Source organism: Anomaloglossus baeobatrachus, chromosome 10, assembly GCF_048569485.1.
Source record: "Anomaloglossus baeobatrachus isolate aAnoBae1 chromosome 10, aAnoBae1.hap1, whole genome shotgun sequence".
Lineage (NCBI taxonomy): Eukaryota > Metazoa > Chordata > Amphibia > Anura > Aromobatidae > Anomaloglossus > Anomaloglossus baeobatrachus.
The window spans coordinates 53,684,127-53,699,850 of NC_134362.1; the positions used below are offsets into that span (position 1 = coordinate 53,684,127).

At 43.4% G+C, this 15,724-nt stretch overlaps 1 protein-coding gene across 1 annotated transcript in view; it reads left to right on the forward strand.

The window, feature by feature from the left end:
• LOC142254819 (solute carrier family 22 member 6-B-like) overlaps nucleotides 1–11,900 on the forward strand; it is a 100,962-nt gene extending 89,062 nt beyond the window's left edge. The window contains exon 11 of the mRNA XM_075326141.1: nucleotides 8,497–11,900. Coding sequence (XP_075182256.1) covers nucleotides 8,497–8,560 — 64 coding nt within the window. The 3' untranslated portion in view covers nucleotides 8,561–11,900. The remainder of the gene's footprint in view (nucleotides 1–8,496) is intronic.
• The last annotated feature ends 3,824 nt before the right edge of the window (nucleotides 11,901–15,724 follow it).

Here is a 15,724-nt window from a genome sequence, read left to right on the forward strand (position 1 = left end):
ACGTCTTGGCCCGGCCAGTCAAGATTCAGCACACCACCAGCCTCGTTATCAGGCCGTGTGATATCAGTGAGCGAATCAGAAGACGTCACATGGGGCACATACTCATCTTCCTGCCTCTGGGTCATAAAGGCGGGATCCTCGGTTTCACAATGTGCAGAGATAAGGGAAGTCTTGCTGCTTCCCTGAGTATCCATCCTTTGCACACTGCGCAACCTCCCCGACCCTCTGTGATGCTGAGCAGGAGGGCTCGTGGCAGACAAGGGATGGGAGACCACTCCATTCCTTGCAAGGGGAGAACCACTAGGTGTCACCCTTCTGCTGTGTCTCCAAGGAGGCAACTCCTGCAGACTGCGCAGTCTCCCAGACCTTTGGTGCTGCTGAGCAGGAGGGCTCGCGGCAGACAAGGAATGGGGGACCACCTCATTCCTTGCAACAGGAGAGCCACGAGGCGTAACAGTCACCATCTTACCCTTCTCTAGAAACAGGGTTCCCCCCTTTCCTCCTCTCCCTTTCATCATAGGATGACACAAACATCAGTTTTTATCTCGTGGCAGTCAGTTTGTAGGAAAGGGGAATAGAGATGAGCTGACAGCTGCAAATGCAGACACAGATCAGGGGTGTACATAGCAATGGGGCTCCATAGCAGAATTTCTAATTGGGCCCCCCCAAAAAAAAATATTTGGCTGGGTCACATAAGAGCATTTCTTACAACTTTTAGGTCTTTCAAAGTAATTCTTTTCAATATGATTGGTCAACATTATGAAGGGGGACAAGAACACCCCCCGATAGGAGAATCTATGGTAACACTACTTTGGGTATATCATAAATTATAACCTAAACTTTACAATGTAAAATCACCACAACGAAGATAAGACAATAAAATACAACTACATTTTATTCAGCTATGCAGTTGTCAGTTTAACAAGCTTAAATTTGTAAAAGGTGTCCTCTTAAGAGGGGAGAAAAAGGCTTAAAATGTAAAAAATGCATGTAGCCAACTGTCCTAGACCTTCATCTGATTACCGTATGTCACCTCTGCCATAGCTCTATTATTCTATGTGTGGGTCTTGAGTTCTTCCAGCACTGATGCCCATGAAATCATGTGGCTGGTGCGATGCATATCATTCATCTGAATCACCCCATGCATGATCGGATGGGCTTCAGCACTGGAAGAAATAAAAATCACCAAGAACCACCAGAGAGCTGCAGCATCGACAGAGACTGCATAAGACATCAGGTGAGGACCGAGCACAGGTGAGTATAATCTGTTTCTGTGATGCTAATCACTACCTATGGATAGTATAGACGGAAGGTTAGTCAGACAAGCCGGGGTCAGGAAACAGGAGGACACGACAGGACACAGGGAGTAAACAGAAGCACAGTCAAGTCACAGGCCGAGGGTCAGAATTCCAAGAGAGTACATATCGATTCAGGGAGCAGACAGAGACATGGTCAGGGAGTGGTCCAAGGTCCAAAGCCAGACGGTAACGACAAAAACAGGCAGCGGGCAGTGACATGGTCAGATAATAATCTGGGGTCAAGAAATTTAGATCAGAACAGAAGCACAAACACAAGCCAAGAGCACAACTACAGAACCAGGAAGTACAACTGGCAAGGTTCTGGGAGAGCATGCTCAGTAAGGAAACAGAGCAATTACCAGGAAGGTGGAACACCTGAATAAAAGCATCTCCCAGAACCTGCATGGAATCTTGTGCTGTCAAACAACCTGCTAGCAAGTACTCAGAGAAACACAGCAGAGCATCTCCAAGTTCTCCAAGTATGCAAAATGCTCTGCACAGAGAAATAATGTCACTGCCGGCTCTGTAGTGCAGCAGAGCATCACCTGAGTGCAAGATGCTCCATACAGAGGAATCTTTATTTTTACCCCTTACCAGTCCAAAAAGAATCCAGCCTGCTAGCCATCGTTTTCACGGATTTATGCAAATCTAATTTCCAAAATTTAAAATTTACCAAGTTTTCAAATTTAGAAATTTCTAATGAATTTGCTATTAATCGATTTGCTCATCTCTAGTGATAAGCTGCAAACAAATGGTGTTTAATTGCCTCACTGCATCCTACTGCTCTCCATCTGTTACCTACTTTTTATCATGCTGTACCAAGGGCTAATAAGACATAGTACAGCATATTCCACACTAGGTGGCAGCAGAGTAGTGAAGGAGAGACAAGTCACATTGTCACAGAAAGGCAGCTGAAGTACAGCAGAGTAACTTCAGCAGGCAGTTAACAGGCGAACCACCAGGGGGCAATAGAGTAATCGAACAGTCAGGGTCTAGCCAGGAAAGTCAAGTCACTGCAAGGGGACTATCAAAATCAAGTCAGGAAACAGAAACGAGTCAGAAGCTGGGAGATCAGGTATGCAGAGGGGAACACAAACAACAGACAGGAGCGGGAAGTCATGTACCGGAACAGGCAGATGAACGGTAGAGGGTACAAATCAGGACACAGTAGCAGGGAGGCAGGACAGATTGGGAACACTCACCAGAGCCACTATACATGCTGCAAGGCAGAAATATCACTGGCACTGAACCATAGGTAGAGAGGCAATATATAGCGTCCTGGGATCCAGAACGAGGCAAGGGAAGTTAACCCTTGACATGACCAGGCCAGAGCTTGGTGTAACCACAGCAGGGAAAAGCCGGCCTGGATCATGACACTTTTTGGTAACTTACTACATGTAAGTTACAAAGATTTACTGCACCATAAAGAAACATTTAATATAATGTATGTTTTAAATGCGTCCCCCCCCCAAAAAAAAACAAACAAAAAAAAAAGTTATTTCTGATTTTTAGGTTATAGACAACCTTGAAATCATTTATTTCAGGATTTAATTTCAGGTGATGATACAAACATGCATAAAATTGTTGGTACCCTCCTGGTAAAGTTCGAAAAACCCACAATGGTCACAGAAAAAACTTAAAACTAGCAAATATAATTAAAATGAAAACTTACTGAATATTAGCCTTTCCTTTTAAATTGTGGTTCAACAGAAAAAAAACCCTAATGAAAATGGCCTTCACAAAGATGATGGCAACCCTTGCAGAGATGAAAAATAATAAACTAAGGTGTCCTGTAATTAGTATCACAGGTGTCTACAAACTTCAGTCAGTCTGCCTATTTCAAGGGTGAAAAGTAGTCACTGTGCTGTTTAGTATCATGGTTTGCAACACACTGAACGTGGAGCAAAGAAAGCTAAGGAGAGAATTGTTACAAAAGATTAGAAAGAAATCTATAGACAAACATGTTAAAGGTTATAAGGCCATCTCTAAACAGCTTGACATTTTTGTTACTGCAATTGCACATATTATTCAGAAGTTTAAGGTCTATGGGATTGTAGCCAAACTCCATGGACAAGGACACAAGAAGAAAATTGATGATAAATTAAGAAGACGGATAATATGATTGGTAACCAAAGAACCAGAACAAATTCCAAAGAGATCAGCGGTGAACTAAAAAGTCAAACACACCATGCGTCGTCATGGCCAAAGTGGATTTCATGGAAGAATACCACTGTTGAAAGCAAATCATAAAAAAGTGAGACTGTAATTTACCAAAATGCATATAGACAAGAGAGAAAGCTTCTGAGACCGTGTCTTTTGGACAGATAAGACAAAATTGGAGTTTTTTGGGCAATTCACATCAGCTCTATGTTCTCAGATACCAAACTGAAGCATACAAGACAAGAACATTGTACCTACTGTGACATATAGAGAAGGCTCGGCTATGTTTTGTGGCTGCTTTGCTGCATTTGATGCATCGTGTCTTGATTTTGTGCAGGGCACAACAAAGGTTGTTAAAACATTATGGAGCAAAATTTGCCTTCCAGCATCAGAGAGGTTGGTCTGAGTTGCAGGTCATGGATTCTCCAACATGGTAATTTTATGTGATGTTCAGCTTTTCACACACCTGCAGGCATGGTTTTGTCAGACTCTGTTCACACCAACGAGCCTGACAAGCAACCTGAGGCTTCTGGAGTGTTCAGCCAGAGCTGGGTGTCGGCTGGTTCAGTGCAATGGTCTCCAGCTCTGCAGGAGTTAATTCTTAATTGTAGACTTCGATCCTTGGTGATTTTCCTGCTTATGGTGATCTGTATTGCACTTCTGAGTGGTGTGTGTTCCCCTGTTGTGCGTTAATTTCTCCCCTTTTTTCCATTGTTTCCTTGTACACATACTGTTTCCTTTGTGTTTTGAGTGCTGTGCGTACAAGTTTCCGTTCTCCCTTGCCCGTGTCTTTTTGTGGGGTTTTGTCTTTGTGTTTTCCAGCCAACTCCAAGGGTGTGAAAGAGGGGGAGTAAGATCAGTGCTCAGACAGGAGTTAGGGCCACGCTGAGGGCTCGGACCTGGCTACCATTAAACCTACCTCTGAGATAAGAGACAGCGCAGGGTTTCTAGTCTGTGCATCATTGCATACCCCATTACATCCCATGACAGGTAATGACTCAAATCACAGCGAAAAACATCCAAGAATGGCTCAGAGCAAAGCATTAGACTATTCTGTAGTGTCTTCTATTAGCTCTAATCGAAATCCTATTGAACATGTGTGGAAGGAACTGAAACCTACACTCTGAAGAGGGCAATTCACAGCTAAGACAAAAGGAGCATCTTGATCACGAGGAGTTGTCCAAACTACCTATAAACAGGTGCAAAAGTCTCAATGAGAGTTACACAAATCAGTCATTGCCTCAAAAGGTTGTGGATGAAAGTATTAAGTTAAGGGTACCACCATTTCTGTAATTTTCATTTTTCTATACTGAACCAAAATTCATAAGCATCTGATTCTCATTAGTTGACAATTCAATATAAATTGAAAATCACTTTTGTCAATTTCAAGCTCTTTCAGTGACCAAAAATTTTGTTCATGTGAGTATATACTCAATACTAAAATTACTGAAACATACATATGTAATTTATAGTGGACCTCATTTATCAAAACTATCCAACAGGTTTTTTTTTTGTGTCCCGCTGGAACAATTCTTAATCTCTGTTCTTATCTATAGAACTTTTGTAAAAAATCAGATTTGCAAAAAAAAGTCTAAAAGTCAAACTGTCTTTATTACCAACTGCAACCAATCAGAACTCTGATTTGATGATATGAGCAATAAAGAAAGTTTTGATGCAAAAAGTAAAGTCTGGTAAACTTGTAGGTGGAAGAAACTATTGGGATAAAAGGAAGAGAATCTTTTCTCGAATCTCTCAGAACATTGCTCTGTAGATTTTCATGTACAATATTTGTACTGCGAGCTGCAGGTATAAATGTAATTAATGCACGTCTGGGCTCTGTTTCGTTCTTCACCATAGCTTCTCTCTGACCTCATGCAGAATGTTTCTGAAGAAGTGTGAATATTTTATACGATTACACTTGTTATCTTATTTTAATATATAATACCCAATTTAACACTAGAAGTCCCAGGAATTTCGAGCTCCATAGGGTTCCAATGGTAGAAATGTTAAATGACCCCTCTCTGGGACTTCTAGTGTTAAAAAAGATTTTTTTAAAGGTACATATCAGGGAGAGCTGATTTTTTTTTATTATAAATGTACACTTTGCTCACATACTGACTTAAAGGGAATCTGTCAGGTGATTTTATAGTACAATACTCATTTTATCTTTAAATGGGGCTTAAGGAGACCTTTCAGAATCAGTAACCTTTATAGCTCTACCTTATCCTATTATCTTGTTGTAAGTTCAGTAGAATTCAGTGCTTCAGTGCAAGATAACAGGAGAAGCTATAACAATAAAAGTTACTGATCTTGAAAGGTTTTCTTAAGCCCTAATTAAAGATAACATTAGTACTGTACTACAATATCACCTGACAGATTCCCTTTAAATCCCATAAAGATAGCAAGTTCACTCCGACAATGATCATCATAAACAGAATGAAAAATGTGCTGCAAAAATAAGAATGCCTAAAAAACAACAGTACTTTAAGAGTACTTTTGAAAACAGTACCATTTCAGGCTTGCCCGATAAACAGTGCCATCTGGAAATCCCCTAAAAACGTAGTAAAAAAAATAGTCAAAATGTCCCCATAGGACAGAGCATGAATAACCTCATGAGTATTAAAATTCCCTACAACCAGTGCCATAGGGAAATAGTCATACAAAAGTTCCAACTAGAGAGTGTTCCCATAAGAATGCCCCTGTAATAGATCAATAATTCCTCCATATGAGTTCCATTTGGGTAATGCCCTATAAACTATGCAAATAATGAGTATCCCAATGAACACTGCCAGCCAGTATGTTAATATTAATGAATGAAATTCTCCTCTTTCTAGATCCTTAAAGATTCTCTAGTATCAGGTGGTGACTAGCGAGCGAATTTTCTGAATTTCTAGTTTTCCAGCTTTGCCAAATTTGCCAAGGAAATTTAATATGTAGTGACTCCATTCACTCCAAAGCCTCAAATTTCTCTTCAAATACAAATATGATGCTCAATCATATCCTAGAAATGTAGCTAACTCATTTTTAAGCTTTTTAACACAAGGAAAGTAATCTCAAAGTTACATCAACATACAGGGACAAGCAAAAGGGTAAAGGTCCAGTCACACTAAGCAACTTACCAGCGATCCCAACAACGATAGGGATCGCTGGTAAGTTGCTAGGAGGTTGCTGGTGAGATGTCACACTGCAACGCTCCAGCGATCCCACCAGCAACCTGACCTGGCAGGGATCACTGGAGCGTGGCTACACGAGTTGCTGGTGAGCTCACCAGCAACCAGTGACCAGCCCCCAGCGCCGCGTGGAAGATGCTGCGCTTGGTAACTAAGGTAAATATCGGGTAACCAACCCGATATTTACCTTGGTTACCACCGCACGGAGCTACACGTGCAGAGAGCAGGGAGCAGCGAACACTGAGCGCTGGCTCCTTGCTCTCCTAGTTACAGCACACATCAGGTTAATTACAGGATGTGTGCTGCAGCTACATGTGCACAGAGCAGGGAGCAGCGCACACTGCTTAGCGCTGGCTCCCTGCTCTCCTAGTTACAGCACACATGGGGTTAATTTCCCGATGTGTGCTGTAGCTACATGTGCACAGAGCAGGGAGCAGCGCACACTGCTTAGCGCTGGCTCCCTGCTCTCCTAGTTACAGCACACATCGGGTTAATTTCCCGATGTGTGCTGTAGCTACATGTGCACAGAGCAGGGAGCAGCGCACACTGCTTAGCGCTGGCTCCCTGCTCTCCTAGTTACAGCACACATGGGGTTAATTAACCCGATGTGTGCTGTAGCTACATGTGCACACAGCAGGAGCCGGCACTGACAGTGAGAGCAGCGGAGGCTGGTATCAAAGGTAAATATCGGGTAACCAAGGACAGGGCTTCTTGGTTACCCGATGTTTACATTGGTTACCAGCCTCCGCAGAAGCCGGCTCCTGCTGCCTGCACATTTAGTTGTTGCTGTCTCGCTGTCACACACAGCAATCTGTGCTTCACAGCGGGAGAGCAACAACTAAAAAATGGCCCAGGACATTCAGCAACAACCAACAACCTCACAGCAGGGGCCAGGTTGTTGCTGGATGTCACACACAGCAACATCGCTAGCAACGTCACAAAAGTTGTTCGTTAGCAGCGATGTTGCTAGCGATGTTGCTTAGTGTGACGGGGCCTTAATAATGTTTTGAACTGTTGACTTTCAGGTTCCATATCTCACCATCTACTACAGCTTTGAGGGTGAGACTACCATGCGAGACCAATACCTGGTATGCTGACATCAGCTGCCAGCCTCTAATTGGCTGGTGGTGTGTATTGGCATGCTGACATCAGCTGCCAGCCTCTAATTGGCTGGCAGTGTATATTGGCATGCTGACGTCAGCTGCCAGCCTCTAATTGGCTGGCGTGTGTATTGGCATGCTGACGTCAGCTGCCAGCCTCTAATTGGCTGGCAGTGTATATTGGCATGCTGACGTCAGCTGCCAGCCTCTAATTGACTGGTGGAGTGTATTGGCATGCTGACTTAAGCTGCCAGCCTCTAATTGGCTGTTTGTGTGTATTGTTATGCTGACGTCAGCAGCCAGCCTCTAATTGACTGGTGGAGTGTATTGGCATGCTGACTTAAGCTGCCAGCCTCTAATTGGCTGGCGGTGTGCATTGGCATGCTGACATTAGCTGCCAGTCTCTAATTGGCTGGCGGTGTGTATTTATATGCTGACGTCAGCTGCAAGCCTCTAATTGGCTGGCAGTGTGTATTGCTGTGCAGGGTCTCTGTGCAGCAATACACTCCAGCTGAATGTGCGTTCTCGGACGCCTATCCATTGGAAATAGGTGCTGAGGTCAGCAGGCGCCCTGCAGCACAGGCCCAGTTGTAATCCACCGAGAACAAAACAAGAGCATTTAATAGAATTTATTTAAAAACTGTTTCACAGCAATTTCAGCAAAAAAAAACTATTTGTACAAATTCAGTTTTTGCAATGCAATAGTATTGTGACAATTTTCAATGCCGTGCTAAGATAACTACAAACTAAAATTTCATTTTATTACAGCAGTCCACATAGGAAGATGGTTTCTAAGCACAAAGAAGAAATATCTTTAAAAGATGGAATTTAATCTCATGAAAACAAAATGATAATGATATGGTACTACATTTTCCATCAATTCTACAAGTCACAAAAACAGTTACAGAGGAAAAGAAGTCCACTGTGGCCATCATTTTATACTGGAAGCAATTTGTGCTTCGTCGCATTATGTAGAAATCTGGTTAACAGCAGCAGACTTTTTTTTTCCATAAAATGATTTCACATTATGAGAAATAAAATTAACAGCCTTTTTTTAACTTGCTGTTTCCTATAACTGCGCTCACCATGTTGTCCTCAGGACTTGTGTAGGAAAAACTGTGTGGGGGCTTTCAAATAAACGGCGTACACAACAAATTACATATTTTTTTCACAGATAGATCAGAAATCTGAATAATTGCATTTGCAAGTACATCTCAAATTACCCTTTTACATTAGCGCAGTCGCAAACGAAAGTGTCTCTTTACAGATTTGTATCCTCAATTTATATTACTGGCACCAAAAGTCTATGTCAATGTTGGTTAAAGAGTAGACTGTGATCTACTGGTGGACCTGAGAACAAAAAGTAGACTGTGATCTACTGGTGGAACTGAGAACAAAGAGTAGACTGTGATCCACTGGCGGAACTGAGAACAAAGGGTAGACTGTGATCTACTGGTGGACTTGAGAACAAAGATTAGACTGTGATCTACTGGTAGACTTGAGAACAAAGAGTAGACCATGATCTACTTGTGGACCTGAGAACAATGAGTAGACTGTGATCTACTGGTAGACCTGAGAACAAAGAGTAGACTGTGATCTACTGGTGGACCTGAGAACAATGAGTAGACTGTGATCTACTGGTGCACCTGAGAATAAAGAGTAGACTGTGATCTACTGGTGGACTTGAAAACAAAGAGTAGACTGTAATCTACTGGTGGACTTGAGAACAAAGAGTAGACTGTTATCTACTGGTGGACTTGAGAACAAAGAGTAGACTGTTATCTACTGGTGGACTTGAGAACAAAGAGTAGACTGTGATCTACTGGTAGACTTGAGAACAAAGAGTAGACTGTGATCTACTGGTGGCCCTGAGAACAATGAGTAGACTGTGATCTACTGGTGCACCTGAGAACAAAGAGTAGACTGTGATCTACTGGTTGACTTGAGAACAAAGAGTAGACTGTTATCTACTGGTGGACTTGAAAACAAAGAGTAGACTGTAATCTACTGGTGAACTTGAGAACAAAGAGTAGACTGTTATCTACTGGTGGACTTGAGAACAAAGAGTAGACTGTGATCTACTGGTAAACTTGAGAACAATGAGTAGACTGTGATCTACTGGTGGACATGAGAACAAAGAGTAGAAGATCTAACTGTTAGTCCACCAGTTGATCTCCTTTCTGAAACATAATAGTGGGAAAACCATCTGCTCATAATTTTATTTTTCAAGACCCTACCACCAGCATATGTGCACCTGGGTAGTGGAGACATGGCACATTACCACGCATGAAAGATATGACTAGCAAGTGTAATAAGCAACCATAAACAATATCAATATTTATTAGTCAGTGGGGCATCTGAAGTTAGTTGCATGCTATGTTTCCCTGACTCACTTAAAAGCGGTTTTCCAATATCCATCAAGCCACCCAAGAGCAACGCTCAGCAACTCTGGGATCAGTGATCCCATCTTGAAGTTAGCAGAGGTGCGCATACTTTGCCCCTGCTACATTTATTGCCAATGGAACTACTGAAATAGCAACATACTGCTTTCTTCAGCAGTATCATAACAAATGAATGGCGCAGATGTCACGGGTGTGTCACGTGTGGCCATCGAAGGTCACAGCATCTGGCTGCGCAGAATGCTCCCTGAGTTTCCATTGTTCCTGCTGTCAGTATTCATTGGTATAGGTAGCTTTCCTGCTGGATTCATCTCTCGCTCTTTTGGACCCAGCAGGAGCTCACCTTCTACCAAGCTGTTGATTATCAGTATTCCCTTGGTGTTTAAATACCCCTTCCTTCCTTTAGACCAGTGCTGGTGATATTTTCAGTTCCTTCAAGCCTTCGTTTCAAGCAGAAGGGTTGTACACCTCTGTGGTATCGTTATTGAAAGCTTTGCTGAACTTCTACCTGAATCCTCTAATGATAAGTAGTTCATGCATTTTCCCCCTGTGTCTCCCTTGTGTCATCTATAGTGGTTAGTGGGTTTGACAAAGAGCTCATCCCATCCGTTCCCTATTTAGGGTCCATCAGTAGGGATACGTAGGGTCAGGTATCCGGCTCGGCGCATAGGTGCGGAACGTATCTAGGGTGGTGAGGGACCAGTTTCATCAGGGGTCACCATCTTCCCATTCCCTAGACACTTGGTTTCATTTCCCTTTCTTTTTGTCATGCGCTTTGTACTTCCCCATACCTAGTGTGACAGCAGAGGTTGGATTGGGCAACCGTCTCTCCAGTCAACATGGTGCTCTGCAGTCCCCTGTTCTCAGGATTCCGAAGCACTGTTCTCAGACCACCAGTGATCAGAAAGATATCCCCTTTTCAATGGATAGAAGATAACTTGCATTTTTTGGGAAAACCGCTTCAACTTGAAAAAAAAGTAGATTCAAAGTTAAAAAAAGTTATATAACTCCTAGTATACAATATGCCATGCTTCTTATTATTTACATTAATTGTTCCATATAGTAGTCACATAATAATATGGTAAAAGCGCGCATCAAATTGCTATATATTGACCAATTAATGCTATCATACATTGCTTAAATACTAGTTCCTTAAAGAGGTTGTCCCCTACTTTTACATTGATGGCCTATCCTTAAGGCCGCTTTACACGCTGCGATATCGTGACCGATATCGCTAGCGTGGATACCCGCCCCCATCGGTTGTGTGACACGGGCAAATCTCTGCCCGTGGCGCACAGCATCGCGCGGACCCATCACACTACTTACCTGTCCTGCGACGTCGCTGTGACCGGCGAACCGCCTCCTTTCTAAGGGGGCGGTTCGTTCAGCGTCACAGCGATGTCACAGCAGCGTCACTAAACCGCCGCCCAATAGAAGCGAAGGGGCGGAGATGAGCGGGACGAACATCCCGCCCACCTCCTTCCTTCGGCATTGCAGGTGGGAGGCAGGTAAGGAGAGGTTCCTCGTTCCTGCGGTGTCACACGGAGCGATGTGTGCTGCCGCAGGAATGACGAACTACATAGTTACTGCAGCAGCAACGATATTCGAGAATAGACCCCCATGTCACTGCTGAGCAATTTTGAACGTTTTTGCGACGATGCAAAATCGCTCATAGGTGTCACACGTAACGGCATCGCTAAAGCGACCGGATGTGCGTCACAAATTCCGTGACCCCAACGCGAGATCACTTGAGTGATGTCGCAGCGTGTAAAGCGGCCTTTAGAATAGGTAATCAATGTCTGATTGGCCGGGGTCCAAAACCCTGCACCCCCGCCAATCAGCTGTTCTTGGTCCCGGCAGTGGCAGCAGGGAGTCAGAAATTCTCAGTTCCGGAGCTGCTCCATCTTCTGATAGTGGCTGCGGCCAGGTACTGCACATTTGCTTCCCATTCAGATCAATGAGGCGGATGTGCAGTACCCGGCCGCGGCCACTATCAGAAGAAGGAGCAGCTCCGGAAGAGAGCAATTCCAGCTGCCTGCTGCCGCCGCCGAGACCAAAAACAGCTGATCAGCAGGGGAGTGGGATTTCGGACCCTGGCCGATCAGACATTGCTGACCTATCCTAAGGATTGGATATCAATGTAACAGTAATGGACAACCCCTTTAAAGAACAAACATAAAGGAAAAAGTTTCTACATAGTCCCACCACATAATGCTCAAATTTAGGGTGCAAATTCTACCATAATACAGTGGCTCCATTCAGTAGGTGTTGGGTGTTTAAGGGGTACTTTTCACACTATGACATTGCAGGTGCGATGTCGGTGGGGTCAAATCGAAAGTGACGTACATCCGGCGTCGCTGTTGACATCGTAGTTTGTAAAGCCTTTTTGATACGATTAACGAGCGCAAAAGCGTCAAAATCGTATCATCGGTGTAGCGGCGGTCATTTCCATAATTGCGGAAGGACCGATGTTACGATGTTGTTCCTCGTTCCTGCGGCAGCGCACATCACTGTGTGTGAAGCTGCTCGAGCGAGGAACATCTCCTACCTGCGTCCAGGCTGCAATGAGGAAGGAAGCAGGTGGGCAGGATGTTTACATCCCACTCATCTCCGCCCCTCTGCTCATATTGGCCGCCTGCCGTGTGACGTCGCTGTGACGCTGCACGACTCGCCCCCTTAGGAAGGAGGCAGGTCGCCGGCCAGAGTGACGTCGCAGCGCAGGTAAGTGCATGTGAAGCTGCCGTAGCGATAATTTTTGCTACGGCAGCTATCACAAGATATCGCATGTGCGACAGGGGCGGGGACTATCGTGCTCGGCATCGCAGCAATTGGCTTGCGATGTCGTAGTGTGCAAAGTACCCCTTAGACATAAATGTAAATTAATTTTTCAAGTTTATATTTTGTATTAGTGATATTCATAGAAACAATTTAGAGCCCAGATACATGCATATAGATTATATACAATACACAAGTACTAGTATCACATAAAAGCTACCACACAAGACTTTATAAAGCAAAAATACAAAACAAATCTATAGAAGTCCCTAGGCACCGTCCTACTTCCACCCTGATCTAATATAGATTCTATACATCTGGAGCATCACTGCTAAGGGAAGCAAACATACGTGATATATCATCTATACAACATCTGTCCATCTTCTTCCACCTTTGTTCTCTTGGTCAATGGTTTCTGCGCCTCATTTATAGAGCACATGTGACATTTTCTATTTCAATAGCTATTACGGTACTAGATAAGGATTAGCATTTATTACACAAGTGTTTGCGACCTGCATGAAATGGGTACGATATGACATTTATTACCTGTCATAACTTTATATTTTATATTTGTTGGTAAATATGTGTTTTAAATATTATTGCTATCGGTTATTAAATTTGCAACTCGCGTACCGGCCATGTCCGATTGGTACCCGGAGATGGTTAGTATTTGCCGAATGGAAGAACCTGCGGAATGTTCAGATACATTTAGGAAATTGTGGAGTTTTTGGATTCTGTTCAATCACTCAATGTATTTACATAGGACATTTCAATAGGCTCTTTCTATAATTTGTTGTGTGATATATTTTATGCTTTCTTTATATCTTACCTCTCTCACGTTTTCCTTTCCCCTTCATTCCTTTTACTGTTTTTTTATATTAGTATAATAAACCAAGCGGATCATCTTCTTATGGTTGACACCTTCATTGCCTAAAATATTACCATTGCCTACTTTATCTTCTTTAGGGCATTTGTCTCTTTACTTTATGTTGGTCCTGCCATTGGCCATTTTATTTTATTTGATTATGGCAATATGTTTTCATTGCTAATTTCACTTTGGAATTTTTGTAAAACTTAGCCTTTAATAAGAACAGATTGAACAAAACTTTGCAACTCACTGTGTCCTATTTCACTATTGTATACCTGTAACAATTGTGGCCGGTGTAGGGGCAGCGAGCGGGATGTTGTGAACCCACTGGTCCAGTAGGAGGGGCTTAACTAAGAGCCCACCACGAGGCGGACGCCAGGTACCGCTCTCAGGGCAGTGACCGGCAAAGGAGACGGACTCAGGTAAAGGCAGGATGATTGAGGCAGGCTGGACAGGTGGGTACAGACAGATATGGTGGGCAATGTCAAAGACAGGTAGGTATGGGAAGGCAAACTCAGGTATAGGTAACAGACACAGGGCTAACAGGACCTGACACCTAGCTACACAGACAGGACACTGCCTAACACAAGGTGATGCACAGGCACATCCCCTAATGGAAGGGTGCCTTAAATACCATGCCATAGGCTGAGAGGCATTTCCAGGAAGAGAAGGGCCGGTGTGCGCATGCGCATCTTAGGTGCACTCCTGGGAACCCTGTGTGACTGTACAGAGCCCGGGAGGAGAAGGATGTAGCAGCACACGTGGATGGCCGGGGCAATGTGGGGGAGAATACAACCCGGCTGAAGTGATGATAAAACAGGGACGCCGGAGCTACAATACCGATGTGTTGTACTTACCAACTTCAGAAAACTGCTTTGAATGAGATTCAAGAATGCAGAGTGTGCACTGGCAACATTTTTGTAACAAACCATGCCTCTTTTGCAGGCCATACCTCAATTCAGAGAGAACAAAAATAATTTGTATTACGCTTTTCTCACATTGAACTCAAGGCACAGACAAAATCCATTTACATATTCATTCTTCGCCTATAACGATAATCAAAATTAAAGGCACTCTACCCTATCTGAAAATTTAGTCATGCCTCTTGCAGTCCTATGCAACACCATAGATTACACAGTGATTAGTCTCTGAGCACAGATAACAGTGATTTGACACTAATATTACCACCACACATTGACCATGTACTGGTAGATAACAGTGAAACCATATATGCATATCTACAGATAAATCCAATGACAGGTAGGTGTCATTCTCTCTGATTATAGATGTTCACTTTCCCTTATCTTCTACATCCAGACCAAACAGCCATGACTACTTCCTCCATCAACATCTAATCTCTACAGACTATAACGCACAGACTTATATGGCTCACTGCTGCTGGAGATCACTCCCTACTATACCAATCCATTGTGCCCCAATCACCAATGCAACGATTCAAAATCGCTCATAGGTTTCACATGCAACGACATCGCTAACGCGGTCGGATGTGCGTCACAAAATCCGTGACCCCAACGAGATCGCTTTAGCGATGTCGTAGCGTGTAAAGCCACCTTTAATCTCTGCTGGTCTGCTTCCTCCTTTCATCACATGTTGTGGGGAGACCTATCATATCTTCTCCTTTATTTATGCTGGTTGAAACCTTCTACCCATGCCAGCTATAGAATATTCTATGTTAGTCTGTGAAATGTGAAGTCACAGACTTACTGATGAATGTTGTCCTTATTGCTTGGCATGGTTGTGGAGTTTACTCTTGTTGTTTTGTATCTTCCATACTGTTCTTGTTCTTCCTCCTAAATCTCTTTTTGACTTAAACTTTGTGTGCGCACTGTGTGAAAGAGTTTTGGTTTTCCCTTGTCTGTCTTTATCTCTGGGTTTCATCTCACTCCTGTCCTGTCCCTTTCTTGAGGGAGGGGGAATCAGATCAGGACTGGTC